Genomic DNA, 20917 nt, shown 5'->3' with positions numbered 1-20917 from the left:
CTTGACTGGAGCGCACCGCTCGTTGCCCGCCGCCGCGCCGCTCCCGCGCCGCTGTATTCGAGGGCCGTTCCATTTGATTATACGCGTAAGATTCTGCCGCTCCCGCGCCGCCGCCGCCGCCGCCCCGCTGCCCGCAAAATTCGAGGCAGAGGCCTTAGGTCTACCCCAACCCTACTTATCGGGGCGGCGCGTACGAGCCAGGCAGGGCCGGTGTCAACACGCCGGGCGGCCCGTACGGGCCAGGCTGGGGCGGTGTCACCACGCCGAGCGGCGCGTACGGCCCCGCCGGCTGCGGGTGTACTATTAACTGCGACCGGCACTCTGTCTGCCTTTGCGCCTTTGCCTCGGAGGGCCCTGAGTGTTTGGGCGACAAGGCGAGCGGTGCGACCGGCGGACATAGAGGTCTCTGAGACGTGACCTGGGGTGAGGAGAGCTCAGTTGGCGACGAAGGCGGAGGAAGGGAGGCATCGGGCGGGTGGTCGCTGGCGGAGGAGTCGGAGGGCGGGTGGCAGGCGACCACGTGCTACCGGTACGCGGCCACGTAGTCGAGAATGATGCCGTCGCGCAGCTACTCGTGTATCTCGTCCAGGTCGGGCGTGGCCCGATTGCACACCAACATACACCAATACCCCGTGAACACATTGGTGATGGCGTGTATTGTCCACGCATGGGCCATTGCGTACTGGGGGGCTTAAAACAATGGTACTCAGCTGCATCCAGATAGACTATAAATAAGCAGACTCTGAACTGCTCGGATAATTTAATAAGGTGCAATAAAACAAATAATTTTAATTAGACATTTAATTGCTAGAATCGAAGACTAGACTGTTACAAATCAGATTCACAAAATGTAGGTTTGCTCCCTAATTACCATAAATGACATACTAGCAGATGCAAAACAATATGTTATGCTGTAACAACAAGAGGTTCGAAAAACCTTGAAAACTACAAATACATAATTTCTGTACAAAGTAAATAATTTTATGAAAAAATTAACTTAACAACATAATATGTAAAACAACTCTTAAAATAGCTCCAAATATTGTATACTTACTTAAATTAAATAAATTATAAAGAGGTTATGTGTTAAACTCGTAATTGAGATCGTAAGGTACTGCGGCCCATCCTTTATTACATGGAATGGAGCTAACAGCCTCTACAGTCTACACTTACATAACTACTGTATGTGAAATACATCAATGAACCACGAATATTTTAATTATTTGACTGAAAGGTGATTGATACAACCTCCAGCCATCACAACTTTTTAAACAGCATTTCTACACACTTAGATAAGTAAAATTGTCTCTTTACAATAATTAAAAACTGTTGGTTGCGCACAGTATAGTTCTAAATTTTAAAGAATCACTTTGTGACCGGCCAATGAAGGCAAGTCAAGCAAAGTCTGCTCCAGACAGCCAATTAAGGCAAGCTGGTAAAGATATTGTTTTTCTACCTATTATAAAATATTGCATAAAAATTATGAAGAAAAAGCTGATTTAATTAAATTAAATTTCAATAACATCCAAGAAAAAGGCATATTTATGATCCAGTAAATTTCTCTAATGACCCCTCCTGCTGTGTGCAGAGTGACGGAGTGTCAGACTCTTAATAATCACATCATGTTCCTTCTTAAGCCGCGGCACTCTTTCATATAATGCCACAGCCCAATCTTTTTAATCTTACGTACCTACCAGTTACTTGATATTACCTACTAATTGATAAAAGGGCCATATTATGGCATTTAAAGCTCAGAATAATTTTTAAATCCTCCAAATTTGATTGTTTACCTAATTGGTCAACCTATCTAATGTTTTTCATGAACCAAATATTACAATTTCAAAATATATAGAATAAATCTCAAACTAAATATTTCTGAAGTAAAAAGTGACACATTTTATGTTTTATCATGAATTCTTACACCTAAGTATATAGACATAGAGTAACACCAACCAGCAGTTATAACTGCCCTACTAGAAGTCTTTTATCTCCAATTCACAAACATTTATGCTTAAGTAAATATACTTGCAATTATTGCACAAAACTACTTAAATATGTAATCATTAGGCTGCTATTACAATAATACTGAATATGTTTTACAATAAACATACAGAGGACACTTATGAAATTTATAATATTCACTACCTACATAATCATGATGTACGAGAAAAAGATTTTTTTAAATATAAATTTATGAATATGAAATGTATAGTTGAGCTTGACTGCTCATGCAAATAATCTGCAATGCAATGATTATAGCATTTAGTTTGAAGAAGCTTCCAGTGACTGTGAAGGTATTTCTTCAGATATGCAATGTTCAGTCTCAAAAGTGTGCATAAATTTAAGCACTACAATCTTGCTGGGCATAGCCACAATAACCATATGCATATCATTTCCTTCTACGACATCAACTTGTAGGACGGGGCAAGTGCACAGAACTGGACACAGTGATCTCTCCATAAAGTTGTACTGTTTTATTGGCTTTTTGTTGAAAAGGTCCATTTGGCCCTTATTATACGGAGCATAGTATATGCGTAATATTCCCCAGTTGCAACCAACAAAATAGACGTCCCCATGTGATCTGATAAAAACAATATCTCTTAAGGGACCATCAGGAACTACATGGTTCATCGTATACATCCATTGGAAGTATATTCGCCAATCCATATGTTCCAAAAAATTATAATAATGCAGTTCATGAAGTAAATTGGAGGTAGTATCAAGAGTACATTGCAATAATAGATCTTCCCTCAAAACAACATATATGTTGCGTTGGAAAGTAAGAATGTTGAGGTTTCCATGGCTGTAACCAATTGACAAGATTCCATCGTATGCTTTGTTGTCCGTTTGTACCAAAAAATCTGCTGTTAACTCTCTGCAGCGCAAGTCGCAACAGAATATCTCATCATTTACATTTACGAAGAACAATTCATGCGCAACTAGAACAAACAACTTTACACTTTCAAAAGTAGTATGAATTTCTTCGGGGAAATGCTTGAATGTATTACGTTTTCGAATGATGAACAATTGTAGATCGTAGCTTAATATTACAATTACATTCTCGTTTTCAGTGTACTTACAGTAATCACCAATGATGGGCTTATGGCGTGATAACGCTAGAGTTTCGATATCGTAATAGACAATAGATCCTTTTTTGAGAACCCCCAGGATGCCGTCCCCTAGTAGTTCGAAGTTGCGAATCTCTTGAGCAGAGAATGTTGCAGTTGCGAACTCGTCTCGTTCTTCTGAAGCATATTGTAATTGCTTCCATAGCGTCAGAGATCGGTACAAATTGTACCAATGCAGTCCTCGTTTCGACTTCTTACGGGCGATAGTATAAACATTCGGGAAGTCATCTTTACAGCATTTATGCCAGATGTGCTGGTTGGAGCATAGATGGTCAACGACCCCTCTCCATCTAGAGCATACTGTGCGGCAGCGAACCAGGTCCTGCGATGACAAGTACACGAAAATGCTTTCTAAGATTTCATTTGGTAAATAGTTCATGAGGCCGGCGGCTGTCTCATCATTGTTCTCTGCCATTTTGGTATTACTGGTAGGTAACCGAAAGGTGATGAAGGTTGGTGATTCTGATTTTCATTAAATCTTCTTGGTGATGCACCGCACCACAAAATAACTTCGTTAAATCACTGATTGTTCATTAGTTACACAGTATGACTATTTTAAAAACTAAAACCACCACACGACGACGAGAATTGTCAGGGAAAAATGGAACATTACTATTTTATTCTTTGGTCAGGAACATAGAGGAAAGTAATATATCGGGTAGTCAGGAACCTGACTTCGTTCGACTGCCGTACGGCATACCGTACCTGGCGTACATAGTGCTGTCCGTCACTGGCAGTGTTGCCAGTGGCAGTTAGGCAAATATAGCATGAGATGGCAAAATTAGAAAAATTGGATTGGTACAAGCCTGAAGAGGTACTCATACTTGATGCTACGTTCACACGCGCGCCGCGCAGCCCGGCGGGCTGCCTGGCGGGCTGCGCGGCGTGCAGCCCGTCGCGGGCAGGCGGACATTCAAGCTGTTCACACGCGCGCCGTCGTGTCAGTCAGTGCAAGAATGGCGAGCAGCGAGGATCTCGGTGTTGTTGCTGTCATAGCCTTTGCCTTAACTTATTTTTATTGGAAAAAGAATCAAAATGATGAACGACGTTAACCATTCCGCCATGTTGTAATCTCCGATCGTAGCGACTTTCTTAGAACGTTTAATCGTCACGAAAGCGCAGGAGAGACTGACTGCCCGCGCGCGTGTAAACAGTCGCCGGGCGCCCGCACATTCATCCTTTGAACTTTGCCAAAAAACCGACACTCGACCGATTCGCGGCATTCACGGGCACGGGCGCGTTCACGGGCTCGGGCGTACCGTTTACACGCTCGTGAACGTGACTGTGCCCGTTGAATGTCGATTTGAACGCGCGCGTGTGAACGTACCATGAGAGGTTGGTTCTTTAACCACTAGGACACCACAACATTACCTTGTTTAGTGGAAAATTATAGGTACAGCTTGGCAAAAAAGAGTGTGGAATAAATGAGGTCAGCACTATCGCACCTGTGGCAACCCGGAATACTACGACTCACAGATTTTGATATTTGTTATTTTTGGAGATATTCAATCCTAAGTAGGCGATGTCAATGGGACACTTCAATGTCCAGTATTAACGATGTTAACAATTTTGATTTTTAGTTCCAACTGTCACCGCGTCAGACTCTTTTTTTGCCAAGCTGTACAATGCCATATTATGGCATTTTATTACGCAAAAAAATAACTGGGTTTCCTATCTGTTCCATTTCTTAAACTTCGAAACATTGTAATAGTGGTTGATCAAAATCGACTGACGATGTTTAAAAGGTTAAAAAACATGCAAACAATTGTGTGTGTGTTTAGGTAATATACCAACCAATGTAGTAATCAGTAAAGTCTTTCGATTCTGCAACTTACTTTGCTATCGTTTTTCATAATCGTTACATGAAAAACGTTATATAATATATATTTTTTGCCTACCTTAAAGTAACATAATTATTGTGTCGTGTATCGTGGAGGTAACATGAGTCAAAAGTAACGTAAAATGTTACAAAAGTAATATTCTGGCAACACTGGCAGTGGGGCCGGGGGGCATCACTCTTTGCTTTAGTTCCAGTAAATTTTGACGCTGCGATTGCGTTGCGTAGCCATAATGCAGCGCGACTGTGGACTGCTCTCATATGTTATCAACATACACGCATCAAAAAAGTTTGCGATCAATAGCATAAGCTCCTATAATTCTTTAAATTTAACTTTATCAAGAAAAGTCTATGTTGTATGCTTTCTTTTAATAGGAATACCCTGTTTGAAATTAAAATATAAAACTATTTTTTATTATTTATTTTTAAAAATTGAGCCCTTAATCATAATGTAATTGTGATAGAAATTTAATAGAAAGAAAAAGACTGTTTAATTAAACTTAAACAACAATTTATTATTAAAAGGTGTAACTTCAATATAAAATAACTCCTCCCCTGGCTCGAACACATGTGAAGATCCTCCTGGGCATGCTGAGGATCAAGTTATCCAGCATTTCCTGGCGTAACCTATCCCATTCTTAAATAGCGGCTTCTCTGAGCTCTGGAACTGTCTGGGGACGTGGCTCACGGTTCCATACTGCTCGTTTAAGAGCATCCCACGCGTTCTCTATTGGGTTTAAGTCGGGCGAGCCGGCAGACCAGTCTAATCATGTGAATAGTATTCTTGAAGAGCAGCATTGACTCGTTGAGCTCGATGTGCGGGCGCATTATCATCGACCAGTATAAATTGGTGCCCATGGTTTACTCTGAATGGTCTGACGATATCATTAATAGCAACTGCTTTGTACATGTCTGCTGTCATGAAGCCCCGTTACGGGATCAAAGGCGTTCTAGCTCCAATCATAATGCCACCCCAAAAGGACACCGATTTTCCGCCTTGCTGAACTGTTCCAGTGGTAGTTCTTTGTCTTTCACGGTCGTCTGGTTTTCTCCAGACACGGACAGGTCGGTGATCTGTAAAACTAAGTATATATCAAAATATTCATCCACATCGCTGTCAGCGGGGATCGTGCCCAAAAGGCTGGCTGCATTGCCACGCTGGATGGCAATGCATATCCTTTGGCCGAAGTATAGGCCAGCCCTTTGGTCACGAGTGGACTCCACTAATCGCTTACTGATATCTCGAAAGAGTCTGTGGGCCATAAAGTAAATAGTCTTTGCTGTGGGCACTTGGGCCCCATGGTCCCAAGGTTTCAACCCCAAACGGCTCAAAAATGCAATTGCCAATGAATGTTGTGAAACTTTCTTCAAAAATTGGTGAACCTAGGAGGTGCAATGAAGTTTCGTCCAGAATTTTAATTTGAGGTGCTATGACATTAAATTTTGATATGACTGTCTGTCTGTCCGGGATGTCAGGAACAATCATCAATTTTGATGAATTTATGTACAACTAAAAACAATTATAAAATGGCATCAAAAACTACTCATCGCTGCCCATCGGGAGTGTAGGTACCCAAGAAGATGTTTAAATATAAATAAATAAATAAAGAATCTAAAAAGAAGAAAAAATCATAATATAATCTACAGTAATAAAAAAGATTTCAGTTTTTCGAAGTGATCGCAACATTTTTTTGATGTGTGCATGTATTTATGCCGTTATTTGGGTAGCTGCATTTGTATTGATCCTTATCTGAAAAAAGATATTGAAATACTACAGAACCTAAATAGTATTTTTTTCTATTCCTATTGATTCTTTTAAGCACAAAGCTTAATATTTCTGTTACAGTTTATCGTCCCACTGCTGCTTTTATCACCACGCTTGCTCAATGCGGGTGGGTGATTTCAGACTATAGTCCAGGTTTCCTTAAGATGAGAGTTCCTTCACCTTTTTATCAGCAGTTGGTGTCCAAGATATACTTAGAAATTACATACAAACTTAGAAAAGTTGCATTGGACCGTAGGCGTGGGTCTGTGGGCGGTGAGTTCGGGTGGCTCATCGCTAAAGAACCTCTCTAGTAACCTCTCTAGTATGTGGGTCATGTGGGTGTGTCAGGCGAGCATGAGTGTGAGTGAGGCAAGTATGAGTGTGCGTCAGGCAAGTTATAATGCAACTTTTCTAAGGCTGTATGTGACTGTGTTTCGGAGGGCAAACTGTAGGTCCGGCTGTCTTACCAAAGGGTATCGGGTTGCCCGGGTAACTGGGTTGAGGTCAGAAAGGCAGTCGCTTCTTGTAAAGCACTGATACTCAGCTGCACCCGGTTAGACTGGAAGGCCAACATACTTGGGAAAAGGCTCGAGACATGATGATGAAATGATAAGAGTTTAGTTGAGTATATTGATTAATTTTATTGGTGCATCCACAATCAGCTTCCAATTAATTTAGAAAACATGCATACTTAAATAAAAAGTTCAAACCCTGCTGAAAGTCATTTTTCAAATAGTCTTCTTCTTATAATTTTATTTTATTTTTAAATAAACTAACTACATAACTAACTAAATAACTTCATGCATTCTGACAATACTTATTTCAAAATAAACTTAACACTAAACTTAAACATAGCCTGTAAAAAGTGTGCCTTGTTCAAAGTAAAATTCTGCTATAAGAAATTTTTCAAAGTCATCATTTTTTTCGTGTGCGTCCATAGAACTGCAGTTCACTGTGCAGTCGACAGCTGTCCTTCCGGACTGCTTCAAGCGGTCCGTGTATTGCCGGCCTTTATGTAAATTTATTTCAACGTGCAACAGTTTTACAAAAAAAAACGATTGTACCTGTGAACTGATTTTTTAAAAACTAAGACTTATTCTAACCGTGCACAAAAATCCATTAAAGCAGCTTCTTTAAATCTATCTTTGTCAACAAGATCAGTTTCAGCAATAGATTTAATGGAGCTTTAATTTTTTTGGACGTTTCTGCAACTGACGGTACTTATATAAATTAAACTAAACTTAAACATAATAGACTTAATACTATACTATATAAATTAAACTAAACTTAAACATAATAGACTTAATACTACCTATAAACAATTAGTAAAGATTTATTTGACAATGTAGCTTCCACAAAATAACAATTTACTAATTTCGACGATACGATACGATTTTTTAATGTGATTGTTTGATTAGAGAATTACTTACTACTTAAACATGAAGGTTCTATTTGTTTTTGATTTTTTTATTTGACTGACGGTACTTATATAAATTAAACTAAACTTAAACATAATAGACTTAATACTATACCTACTATATAAATTAAACTAAACTTAAACATAATAGACTTAATACTACCTATAAACAATTAGTAAAGATTTATTTGACAATGTAGCTTCCACAAAATAACAATTTACTAATTTCGACGATACGATACGATTTTTTAATGTGATTGTTTGATTAGAGAATTACTTACTACTTAAACATGAAGGTTCTATTTGTTTTTGATTTTTTTAACATGTTTATTATATAGACTGTCATCATGTCATAAGTGAAAGGGTTTATAAACTGTTTATATTCAAGACTAGCTTTTCCAGTAGTGAAAAAGTACTTTTTGTCAATAATTTTGCTAAACTGCTGTCAGTGTTATAATGTATGTTAACAGTATTGAGGGAGAATAATACGATACGATTTTTTAATGTGATTGTTTGATTTAGAGAATTACTTAACTACTTAATCATGAAGGTTCTATTTGTTTTTGAATGTTTGAACATGTTTATTATTTAGTACTTTTTGTCAATAATTTTGCTAAACTGCTGTCAGAGCTATAATGTATTATGATTAAAAGTATTGAGATATTGAGGGAGAATAAGCTGTGTACATATATAAATATTTAAACTTCGAGGATATGATGTGATGTGACGTGTGATACCTGATAGAGTTTTAAATGAATTACACTGGTCTGCAAATTGCTATAATTTTTGTCACAAAAGTGATGTAAGTATATAATTTCTTGTAGAATATTTGATACCGCATGGTCGGCGCCGCATGTTTTCATGTTGTAACTTTGCGCCAGGGTCCGGGCTCCTGGACAGGTTTATGCGCTTCCAGTACTTTGTAGACTTCACTGGAGCCACCAGCACAAAGCATTTTAATAAATCTATATTTCTTTTTATTTTTTCTGGTTGGCTTGAACATCAATTTAGAGTAATGGGTTTGAGGTCATGGCACATTATACCGGCACCGCAATAGCACAGCTGCAGCACGGCGTCGCCTCGAATTTAGACTACGGCTAGCTGCCAGCGCGCTAACTACGCGTTGTCTGCAAGGTGCAAGCTCGTAGTCCGCGCGGTGGCCGCAAGGTGTAAGTTTGATGGGGTACTCGTTTATCAAATGAACAAGTATAAAATGTTGTACGAAATTAAGTAACTCTGGTAGTACTAGCGCCACCTATAGCGCTGTTTACCCAGTCTGCATAAATATAGTTTTCAAAATTTTGGCTCTCAGAGAACGATGTCTTAGATAGAGCGAAGTGGAGAAGAAAAATTAGGAAAGCAGACCACCACCATGTGGGATAAATAGCTTGAAAGAGAGAGAGAGTGGCGTATCTATACCTTCCAGAATTAGTGTATAATCAATGGTAGGTACTATATAATGCTTTAGTTAGAAATTACCAAACAATTTTGCTGACCTTAAAAAAAATTGACAAACATCGTAAATATCGCGTTTTTAGAACTTTCGGAGGGGTACATCTTCAAATCCCGACGTGCTAGTGCAAATTTATGTTATGGACTTCGATTACGTATCATACATTCTACAAGAATTTATTCTATATTTCACTTTTGGGACAAAAATGCTGTAGACCAGTGTTATTATTTACCAGAATAAATTAAACTATAAGTACATAAATATAGTTGTAACAGTGCGAGATAACCGAACTCCATGTTCAAGCCTGTTTGTTGAGGACACGGGTGACCTCGGCGAGGGGAGTGCTGTAGCTGCCAGGCTTCACGAGGTTCACCAGCTGTTCCGCTATCTCCTGACCCACTCGCACTTGGGCTTCCTTCGTTGAAGCACCTACGATAAAAACATAGCTATAGTTTCTAAGGAACCTCTGCACGAACCCGCATAAAAAGTAGCACATAGCCTGACTGTCTAGCAGTGAAAGAATTTTTCAAATCGGACCAGTACTTCCTGAGATTAGCGCGTTCAAACAAACAAACTCATCGGCTTTATAGTATTACTAGCTTTCCGCCCGCGGTTTCACCCGCGGACCGATTTAACTGCTTCCCGTAGCCGGATAGTGACAAAAACTACCCTATGTCCTCCTCCTGGCTCTAAACTACCTTCCTGCCAATTTTCAGCTAAATCGGTTCAGCCGTTCTTGAGTTATAAGTGGAGTAACTAACACGACTTTCTTTTATATGTATATAGATATACATAGATAGATAATAGTATAGAGGTAGAATTTAGAAGTAAGGACGGAGGACAGAGTGACAATAGTTTTGTTGCGTACCAAATCGCTTATTCAATGTAAGTGATTGTAAAGCAAAATAAGTTGAATACAGTGAGATATGTAGGCACACCTTATAACCATCATACAGTTATGTACCGACATAACGTAGATTTTTAAAAGTACCTGAAGGGCAATGCTTGTGTGTTCTGGATAATGATGTCGAGACACCTTTTTTCACACACTGTCGGTTAGCCTCATGGTATCTAAATTATTAATTAACTTGTGTTATGGGTTACACAACAGAAAAACTATATATAGCTACATATATACATATTATACCCAGACCACGGCCAACAAGCATGCTCATTACACAAATGTCGACCGAACCGGGAATCGAATCCGGGACCTCAGGTTCGGCAGTCCGGCATCGACATGGTGACATGATGCCATAAGCTAAGAAGAATAAGCTTACCTAAATGAGGAGTGGCAATGACAGCTTTGTGCTGGATGATCTCCAAGGTCAAAGGATCTGTAGGCGGCTCCTGCTCGAAGACGTCAAGAGCTGCTCCGCCAACCTGGTAAATACGACATTCATTAACATCATACTACGTTGATAATACACCTTACAAATGTATTATGTACGTCTAAAATATATGTTTCCGTTTGTGTTTCAAGAATGTTGCATCATACTAGAGTTGCCTACGGTCCATGGAGAGTACTTTTTGCCCTCGGATAAAGTGTAGCCTAAACTATGTCACCCGGGGATAAAGTAGCTTCCCAACACAACGACTTTTTCGATTCGGTTCAATAGTTCCAGAGCCTTTAGGGATACAACTAAAATTTACCTCTGATAATATTAGAATGGAAAATAACTATCAACAGCAACTGCCAGCTGACCAGTTTCCTATAAAATTTTCATCATGGGTGCCGTAAAAGAAGTTGTGGTGGCCTAGTGGGTAAAGCACCAACCTCATGTATGAGTTCGTGGGTTCGTTTCCAGGTCAGGCAAGTACAAATGCAACTTTTCTAAGTTTGTATGCACTTTCTAAGTATCTTAGGCACCAATGGCTGAGAAAAAGAGGAAGGAAAAAACTAAAAAGTCTGAGATCACCAACCCGCATTGAGGAAGCGTGGTGATTAACGCTCAATCCTTCTCCGTGTGAGAGGAGGCCTGTGCCCAGCAGTGGGACGATAAAAAGGCTGTAACTGGGTGACGAACAAAACTAAGCTGAAAGACAAACTCACCTGTCCAGAGTTCAGTCCATCGAGGAGGTCACGTTCCTGGATAAGACCGCCGCGTCCTACGTTAACAATCTTGATGCCTTTCTTACATTGGCCCAGGACTTTGGCGTTGATGAAATCTGTTAACAATAGTATGGTTAGTACCTGGACTGTGGGATTGTGCCAAACAGTAACAGAGAAGAGGTGGGGTTGGGTCATTAAAATCTGACACTCCAATCAGTACCAATCTCCTACTATTACAAAAAATCAAATCTTGGATCCTCATGTGTCCGAATATGTCGAAAAAAATAGGTACTTATATCTCAAGAAAAACATATCAACATATTTGAGTAATCGATTGACCTGTACACCACTAACTAAGCAGTGAAGCTCATGAATATTAACAAACCACACAATGTGTTAGGTAAGACCGATTGTTTTAAAATTACTTGTAACTAACCAATAATTAACTCGGTCGTAAACTATCTCGATTATTTTCTTCATGACCTAAACAATTTGTGAAATAAATCAACACAAGAAGCTTTCTATGCAATCGTTGAATCAGTAGAACATCGCTTATAATCGCAAATAAATTATGTTTCATAAAATAAAAATACAGTCGACTCTCGTTAATTCGAAACTCGAGGGACTCTTAAAATATTACGAATTATCATGTTTTTGAAATATTAAATGGTTCGAAATTTGTGAGAGAAAATAAATAAAACTTCGAATTATTAAGTGTTGATCAATTATTATTTGTTAACTGCCATTTTATAACAATGTCAAAAGTTTAAAGACACATTTGTGTGCATACATGTATTCATAATATTAATTAATTAATTAATCTTTCGAGACAGCTCCGTCACACTGAACAAAACAGATTGCTGCTACTCAGACTGCTCTCTGACTCTGACTTACAATCTTTCCGCCTCTTTCTCTCTGCAACTTTGAATTCTCGAGTGTTGGACGACTAAGAATTCGAATTAACGCGTCGTTTTATTATATAGCAATGCTTTTTTCGTTCGAATTACCAAGTGCATAAAGGACGTGGCACATTACAACAGCACGGCAACAGCACGGCTCCACACCAGCATTTAAGTTGTCATTCAATTTAGAGCATTAAATCGTGTATATTATAATATATTTCGTAATGTCAATATGAAAAAGCCAACGGCGAGCAGTCAGCGTGCTTGCCGCTTCCACACAACTCGACTCGCCGCCCGCGTGCTGCAAGCGAGCGGTCCTCATGCGTACAGCGCGCCGACGGCGTGCTAATTACGCGCCGACTCCGAGCCGGCAGCGAAACAATGTCATTACGTCGTGTTCAATCATAACATCAATCATAATCGTCTTAAAATAATATTGAGTTTGCGGTGACAGCAAGCTTACACCCCGCGGCCGGCGCGCGGCCGGCGCGCCGACGGCGAGCGGACAGCGCGTGGTTGGCGCGCTGGCAGCTAGCCGTAGTCTTAATTCGAGGCGACGCCGTGCTGCAGCCGTGCTGTTGCGGTGCTGCTATAATGTGCCACAAGCTTAAAAATGTATTGATTTAGTTCGAAATACAAAGAGATTTTGTAGGGAACTCGTGATAACTTTGAATTAACGAGAGGTTCGAAATATCGCAGGTTTGAATTAACAAGAGTCGACTGTATATGAAATATACAAAAAGTAGTTGTTTACGTGCAAATGCAGTGTAATGCTCTTTAAATGCCCTTAATTGAAATCAATTCAAATACATCCATTATTACCTACAGTGAATTAAACCAAGTCACAAAAATATTTTATTACGCTAATACGTCGGTAGTTGCTTATAAATGCGTACTTACTTTTAGTAGAGGCAATGAGAGGAGTGTGCAGTGTAATGTAATCAGCCAGAGGCCAGATCTGTTCGAGCTCCATCTTGGTGGCGTGGAAGCTGGCGCACTGCTCCGCCGACACGAACGGGTCGTAGCCGATGATCTGTGTAACACATGTCTTTCATAAGATTCCAGTTAAAAAATCAATTGGCATCAGCAGACAATGAAATAAATAATTCAATTAAAATTCGCCCATTGTTGCAAGCGAGCGCTAATTAGAGCTAAAGCAAGTTATGCACAACTATAGTCTAAATAAAGGCAGATTTTTTTATTAGCAGGTTAAAAGTTAGCATCAACGCTATTTCATCAGAAAAATCGCAGGAATATTTCCATTAGGCAAAGTAATATTGCCCCCTTATCTAATCGGTCATTCACGAGTTCTGTGTATATTTAAGTTTACATTCATTTGTGTCATCATCACTTACCTACTGTTAGATCAATACGAACTTGACCATCAAATTGGTCAAGTTCGTCCTCAATACAGACATGGGTAAACTCTGCTAGTTTATTCAACTCCAAATGCAATTAATATTTCTACACAATCCAAATTCCATTTCCGTTTATGGAAACATAAGAAAATCATTAAAAAATGCTGTTGACGACGATGCTCGTTTCTTAAGTCGTGGTTTGCCGTCAAAGTGACATTATTCACAATAAAAATGCCGCTTTGACGGCTAAGCACGCCATAGAAATGTGTCGAGTTTATTCGCTGATATCGTACAGACCTAGAGTAAAGAAAGTTTACCTTCATGCCGAAGGACTGCATGCGGACGGCGACTTCTCTGCCGACCCTGCCGAGACCGAGGATGGCGAGAGTCTTGCCGTTGAGTTCCGTGCCGGTGTAGAGGGTGCGGTCCCACCTGCCGCCGCGTAGGGCTGCGGCGGCAGGCACCACATGCCTCGACAGGTTGAGGATCAGGCTGCAGGTCAGCTCGCAGGCGCTGAGGGCATTTGCTCCGGGGGCACTGTAACAAACGCATACCAAGTTTCATGAAAAAATGTCCCACTTTTACTTCTCCTGCCTTGCTTCTAAAATGTTTCTTCCATTCATCGCCTTTTTTCTCCTTTCTCCATGCAATCATATTCATACTCAACAGAAAGAAACGGCGAGATAAAGAAGTCTAACATTTTCTCCAAAATGTGTTTTTAAATATTGAGTGCAATAACGGATAATAAGGAAAAAAAATATCCTGACGAATTGAGAACCTCCTCCTTTTTGGGAAGTCGGCTAAAAACCTAAATGGACACGACATAAGACAAAAATCGAGCTACCCGCTTACAAAAAAATTAAAGTTCTAGAACAAGAAAGAATATTAAAACTCGTCATGATTAGCTTTGTTACTTACTTGATGACCCCCACGCCTCTCTCCTGCGCGGCAGTCACGTCGATGTTGTCCACGCCAGCACCAGCCCTGCCCACCACCTTCAGCTTCGCGCCAGCTTCCAGCACTTCCTTGGTCACTTGAGACGCTGATCTTACCACTAACGCGTCATATTTCTGTTAAAACATCGAAATGTTTCATTACTTTGCCTAGATTAAGTACTTTGATAGGAAGATTTTTTTTTTGGAAGTGAGGGTAGCGTGAAATGTGGTAAGTACAATTGTGGCCTAATAGTTAAAGGCGTTAAATTAGCCATGAAGAGGACAATATAATTAATGGTTAATTTGTAGCTTAATGAATATGCTCATGGACGAACTATTAAAACTATAATTATAAGGTGCAGGCCAACGTTCAGGGGAAAAAAATGTTTTTCGTAATACAGGAATATCATGATGTTGATAAATTCATAGAATTAAATGCAATCCCAAAACAAAAGAGTACGATCAGACGATATTAAACTCGACACCAAACGAAAAATACTCTGAATATAAAAAGTGCAACAACCACGTGTAATAAAAAAGAACGATAAGCGATGTGTAAAGTTATTGATGCGTGTGTAGCACTTACCGGTATCTCTTGGAGCAGTTCTTCTTTGCTGATCTTTGGCTTGTTGATCACACTGATGCCATGTGAATTGAGTATGTCCGTGCAGTTGGACCCGACGCCATCGACGACCAGCACTGAATTAATTTGTAGAACCATTTTGTTGCTGAGAAAAAGGAATATTAAGATTAATAAAATATGTAAAATCAACGTAGAATCAGGGAATATATTTGAATTAAAGCACGTGGCCACTGCACCTACATTGGTGTAAGAGGGTGTCTAACCGGTTTCTTTACAATTATATCTTTCGATTTAAGGTGATTAGGCACGATACAAATGGATTACCAAGCTAACATAAAACGAAAAGTGCAAAAAACTTGAAAAATTGAGCTGCAATTTTTTTTTATCGGAGTACCTACTTAATAAAAATTAGTTACGGCCTAGTAAAATAATTCACTTGCCTTGAATGCCCTATTGTATTCATAATTAATGATTTGAGGGAATTCTATTAGTAGATTTGCTAACGTTAAAACTTTAAAAAACTTATTGGTACTCACTAGTGGCGGTTGATGGCTGAGGGTGCTCGATGTTGCGCGTCTGGAGTCTGGACAAATACTGAGGAATGAGCGAATATGTTCCGAGCGCATGGAGCTGCGTGGCGCTCGGTCGCCACTTATCTTCGTTAACGGCCAATGAACGAACGACAATGTCCCGGCATTATATAGTCTGTGTTTGCACTCGGATCTGCTACTACGACACGGAGTGACATCAAGCAAGTCTCGGTGTGCACTCCAAGATGCTACAGCACCAATTTTAGGCCCGTGTGTATTTGATAAAATCTCATATTTACAGATTTCATTACAGAAATCTAAAATAGGAACTTGATAAGATTTGTCACTATGGGTCGACTTTTAAGAAAAGTATAGGTATGTTTACCGTATCTGATCATTAGGTTTTATTATGGTTTTATGTTTGAACAATCGGTAATGTTGTTTGTCTGGGGCCCGATTCTGCTAAGTTATAATAATGTGACAATTGGATAACAATGTAATCGCAATAGCAGTTTTAACTTTATCGGGCATTCTGCTACTGATATAAGATCAATCGTATTCCAATGACATTCGATTGGTTTGCGATTGGTCTGCTATTTTGGTGATTTTGGTCTATACGGTAGTTTGCTTTACAATCATTTTGCAATCGTAAATCATTTGCAGACAAAATGATTCATTATTGAATCACAGATAATAAGAATATCACAGACATAGAATACCACAGATCAATAAACGTTTATTTCAAAGAAAAAATAGCGGAATGCCACATACGCTTCAATCGTAATCGAGTCGTGATTGGATCGTAATCGAATGTGAATCGTATGTCGCTTAAGTAAAATTAGGAGAATCGGACCCCTGTTGGATATCAGGCGTATGTGTCACTTAAGTAAAATTAGCAGAATCGAGCCCCTGTTAGACTGTAGTAGTGCGTCGTGATGTCAGAAGAGGTCGGTGTTGCGTCTCGCGCGCTTTTGTTTGCGTAAACATGTTTATCACATCGCTTTCGATTGCTCATTTAGTATTTCATAATACGATAACGTAGCTTGCTGATCCTTTAGGTATTGGTATGAACGATTTGCTTTTTTTTTAGGGTTCCGTGCCCAAAGGGTAAAACGGGGCCCTATTGTTTTCGCTCCTCCGTCCGTCCATGCGTCCGTCCGTCACCAGGCTATATCTCATGAACCGTGATAGTTAGAGAGCTGAAAATTTCACAGATGATGTATTTCTGTTGCCGCTATAACAACAGATAGTGAAAACTAGAATAAGATAAATATTTTGGGGCGACAGGTAGATGCTTGAAATATCACAGAATATGGAATGTATAATAATTATTGAACGTTTTATAAATAATAATACGGAACCCTGCTTACATCGAACTAAGATTTGCTTTCAAATGTATGAGAAATGGTATTCAGCAATACGAAACATCGTCGCCTGCAACGACAACGTTGCCTTCGCCTTCGATTTTTATTTATTAAATATTATTCAGCTCAGTACTTATTTGTTTCATTTCATATCATTTATTTGCAATTCATAAGTTTCTTGACAAGGTGTTTAAGCAGGCTTATTTATAGCTAAGGAAATACGTCTGGCTGCTACAACTAGTGCGCAGACACTGACTGCTACACCAGCTCTGGTCGCGTGCAGCTAGCTGGCTGCCGTGCAATCAGGCGCGTTGTGTTAGCTGCCGCAGCCAGGATTAGGGAATGCAATCCCGACTCGAGATTGCAAATTCGGGATCCCGCGGGATTAGAAATATCAATCCCGCGGGATCCCGGAATTTTCGGGATCCCGTCTAATTTAAAAAAAAATTGAATTCAGATGACTGAAAAAGCTGTATGTCTGATAACTGCTTGTTTGTGATAGTGAGGTTAATGAAAATAACATATTACTCGAAAGAAAATAAAAACCTTTATTCTTTAATCTTACCAACTAAATAATAATCAGGTTGTAAGGAAATTAACGTAGGTAAATTAGGTAATCAAAACAATAAGCTTATTTCAAGGGAATTAGTAAAAAGAGTGATTTTGAAAATGACTCCTTAAAAAACAAAGGGTATTAATAGTTTCATCTGCTAAACGGCATCTAATGTCCGTTGCAATGTACCCCGCTGCTGAGAATGCCCTCGCCGACTCAACGCTGGTTGGCAACAGCGTGGCGAAGCAATTATATGCAAACTGCAAAAATCGCCCCCTTGTTCCTCCACACTCAAGCAAATCCATTTCTTTTTAGGGTTCCGTAGCCAAAATGGCAAAAACGGAACCCTTATAGTTTCGTCATGTCCGTCTGTCCGTCTGTCCGTCTGTCCGTCTGTCACAGCCGATTTACTCGGAAACTATAAGTACTACAGTGATGAAATTTGATGGGAATATGTGTTGTATGAACCGCTACAAAAATATGACACTAAATAGTAAAAAAAAGAATTGGGGGTGGGGCCCCCCATACATGTAACTGAGGGATGAAATTTTTTTTTTCGATGTACATACCCGTGTGGGGTATCAATGGAAAGGTCTTTTAAAATGATATAAAGTTTTCTAAAAAACATTTTTCTTAAAGTGAACGGTTTTTGAGATATCAGCTCTCAAAGTCGTAAAAAGTATGTCCCCCCCCCTCTATTTTTATAACTACGGGGTATAAAATTCTAAAAAAAATAGAGGTGATGCATGCTAATTAACTCTTTCAACGATTTTTGGTTTGATCAAAGTATCTCTTATAGTTTTTGAGATAGGTTGATTTAACTGTAATTTACGGAACCCTTCGTGCACGAGTCCGACTCGCACTTGGCCGGTTTTTAATGGTAGATTCTAATTTGTCTAAGCTCGTGGACGTATATACAGGTGCAAAAGGACTTGGTTGTGTGTGTGTTGCGTCACTGACCACTGCCGCCCAATCCCGTCAATCTCGAACGGGATCTCGTCATATGATGCGTCGGGATTGATCCCGAAAAATTACACGAGATCTCGCGAGATCGGGATCCCGCGGGATCGGGATTGCATTCCCTAGCCAGGATACAGTGGCTGCCTAGTGCGCCTGCTCCCATACAACGTCATACGTTTTACTGGCTGCCTAGTGCACGGGGGGCCTTACTCTGTAGATACTAGATACCTAAAGGTATGTTACCTCTTTGCATTCAGCTGACATATAACTCTTTGCGGACAGTATTTTACTAGGATTTTAGGATTTTATAACCAAGCGGGCCATGTCACAGTCACAAAGATGGGAAATATTATTGTTTTATTATAATATACTATTTTTTAGTACTTTTACCATTCAAGCTACTTATTCCTTTCCTGTTGCATAATACTAGTGCATAAGCTGCGTTACCAATGCGTGCTTTATCGAAGAAACTTTATTACGATGTCATGAAGAGCGGCCAAGAGGATACCATTCTGGAATCAGTAGGGATGGAGGGAGAGATTGCAAACGAAGCATCCCCAAGACCAACTACAGATGTGGGTTGCTCCACCAGAACCCACAGGAAAACGTACGCCGTACAAACTCAATGGAGTCGCAGTGACAAGAACTTTCGCAACGAGTACACGAACACAGAGAATGATACAGAAGGCTCAATAGCCAGCAGATACATTGCTGTACAAAAGACTGCTTGTTGCGCAAACTTGGCTATAAACAGAGTTCGCAGCGTTCAAACATCATCTGTAGGCTATCAGAACTCATTGGCCGAGACTCCACAAAAATCATTGTCAGACAGAAAGACACAAGTTAGTCAGAAGGTTGTGGAAGTAAGGGGTTTTCAACTCGAAAAAAGAGGTTTTGCGCAGCATACACTGTCAACCGCAAAACGTCCCATTGAAGTACCGGCACCTGCTGCTGCTGCACGGGCGGGACCTGCACCTGGACCTGCACCTTCACGTACACCTGTACTTACACCTGCGCGGACCCCTGCTCGCGCCTCTTCCCGAACAACTGCCCGTTCGCCTGCACGAACACCTGCTGCTGCACCGTCACTGCCAATATCACAACCAGCCACCATCAGGGCATACGATACAAAATCGACAAGGACGGAAAGGACGCAACTTCTAGAAGTTACAACAATGACTGAATATGATACAGTGGAAAGGGGCCATGAGACCTGTAACTGCGAAGAGTATCTGCCCATTCCTTGCAAGAGAGGACTGACTGCATGTCGCAACTTCACGCTAGGAACGGCGGAATTCCGCCGCAGTCAGAACGAACAGAATAGTACGAAACTCATTGGAGGGTGTCGTGTGCCCGTCACCAAGAACCAAAAATGCAGATTGTGACGAATTCAGTTATACATAAGTATATGACCAGCTTTTTATTTATTTTTTGCCTTATACCTAACTTTTATTTTTGCAAAAATGTGTTACAGCACATTCAATTTTATAGCACTTTAGAAAACTATAGTTTTCGTTAACGCATTTTTGTAAATATTGTTTATTTAAAAAACAAATCTATTAATAATTAGTTTTTTTTTACCCTCACCCTTTCCCTTACTTTCAAAAACCATGAGTTGAAGCATTCCTATAATGACATTTATTAATCCTTAATTACAATATTATCATTGATTCGGAGAGTCCTTGTGAGTAAATTAAAAAAACGAGTGTTAAAAGTACTTTCTCACTCCTTTTCTCAAAGTGTAAATGAAGTGTACTACTTACTGCCGGGTTGTTCGAAAGAGATACCGCGGCCCTGGTACATAAAGGCCTATGACGGAACACGACGGTTTTTAGTCAGTAAGAGTCTGACCTCACCGCTGCTAACCCACAGCGGGAGGGGGTGATTTGATGATTTTTGACGTCGTTAAAAAAAAAGTGTACTACTTACTCAGGAAGTAGGTAGGTACTTACCAAGTTTCTTACAAAAATACCAATAAAAATAGTAATTTTTAGAATCGACCGGCAACAAACGACTGCTCTGGTGTTGCGGGGAAGCAGCAACGCAAGCGATTATAATCGCTCACCATCAGGCTTATCT

General features: G+C 40.0%; 3 protein-coding genes across 3 annotated transcripts; all 3 read right to left on the bottom strand.

Moving 5' to 3' along the window:
* Positions 1-175: 175 nt before the first annotated feature.
* LOC124645132 (proline-rich receptor-like protein kinase PERK1) lies at positions 176-676 on the bottom strand. Its single transcript, XM_047184883.1, has 2 exons — positions 614-676; positions 176-523 (listed from the first exon to the last, which is right to left on the bottom strand). Exons 1-2 carry the CDS (start codon positions 674-676, stop codon positions 176-178), a joined length of 411 nt encoding a protein of 136 aa, XP_047040839.1.
* Positions 677-786: 110 nt separating this feature from the next.
* On the bottom strand, positions 787-3849 carry LOC124645367. The gene has a single exon (XM_047185170.1). The coding sequence runs from the start codon at positions 3541-3543 to the stop codon at positions 2263-2265; it is 1281 nt and encodes a 426-aa protein (XP_047041126.1). The 5' UTR covers positions 3544-3849; the 3' UTR covers positions 787-2262.
* Positions 3850-7351: 3502 nt separating this feature from the next.
* LOC124645135 (D-3-phosphoglycerate dehydrogenase-like) lies at positions 7352-16119 on the bottom strand. Its single transcript, XM_047184885.1, has 8 exons — positions 15968-16119; positions 15435-15576; positions 14832-14983; positions 14231-14450; positions 13456-13588; positions 11654-11769; positions 10881-10983; positions 7352-10029 (listed from the first exon to the last, which is right to left on the bottom strand). Exons 2-8 carry the CDS (start codon positions 15567-15569, stop codon positions 9899-9901), a joined length of 990 nt encoding a protein of 329 aa, XP_047040841.1. The 5' UTR covers positions 15570-15576; positions 15968-16119; the 3' UTR covers positions 7352-9898.
* Between the last annotated feature and the right edge of the window lie 4798 nt (positions 16120-20917).

This window comes from Helicoverpa zea, chromosome 31, assembly GCF_022581195.2.
Source record: "Helicoverpa zea isolate HzStark_Cry1AcR chromosome 31, ilHelZeax1.1, whole genome shotgun sequence".
Classification (NCBI taxonomy): Eukaryota; Metazoa; Arthropoda; class Insecta; order Lepidoptera; family Noctuidae; genus Helicoverpa; species Helicoverpa zea.
The sequence above is the reverse complement of the archived record's forward strand: the minus strand, read 5'-3'. Positions and strand labels throughout refer to the sequence as shown.

Excerpts from the sequence above, each read along its gene's own strand:
- LOC124645367 (XM_047185170.1), bottom strand. The coding sequence starts at position 3,543 with ATGGCAGAGAACAATGATGAGACAGCCGCCGGCCTCATGAACTATTTA.
- LOC124645132 (XM_047184883.1), bottom strand. The coding sequence starts at position 676 with ATGGCCCATGCGTGGACAATACACGCCATCACCAATGTGTTCACGGGG. Across the intron at positions 524-613 it reads CGGGGTATTGGTGTATGTTG|CACGTGGTCGCCTGCCACCC; the intron begins GTGTGCAATCGG and ends GCGTACCGGTAG.
- LOC124645135 (XM_047184885.1), bottom strand. The coding sequence starts at position 15,569 with ATGGTTCTACAAATTAATTCAGTGCTGGTCGTCGATGGCGTCGGGTCC. Across the intron at positions 14,984-15,434 it reads AACTGCTCCAAGAGATACCG|AAATATGACGCGTTAGTGGT; the intron begins GTAAGTGCTACA and ends ATGTTTTAACAG. Across the intron at positions 14,451-14,831 it reads AGAGGCGTGGGGGTCATCAA|TGCCCCCGGAGCAAATGCCC; the intron begins GTAAGTAACAAA and ends CGTTTGTTACAG.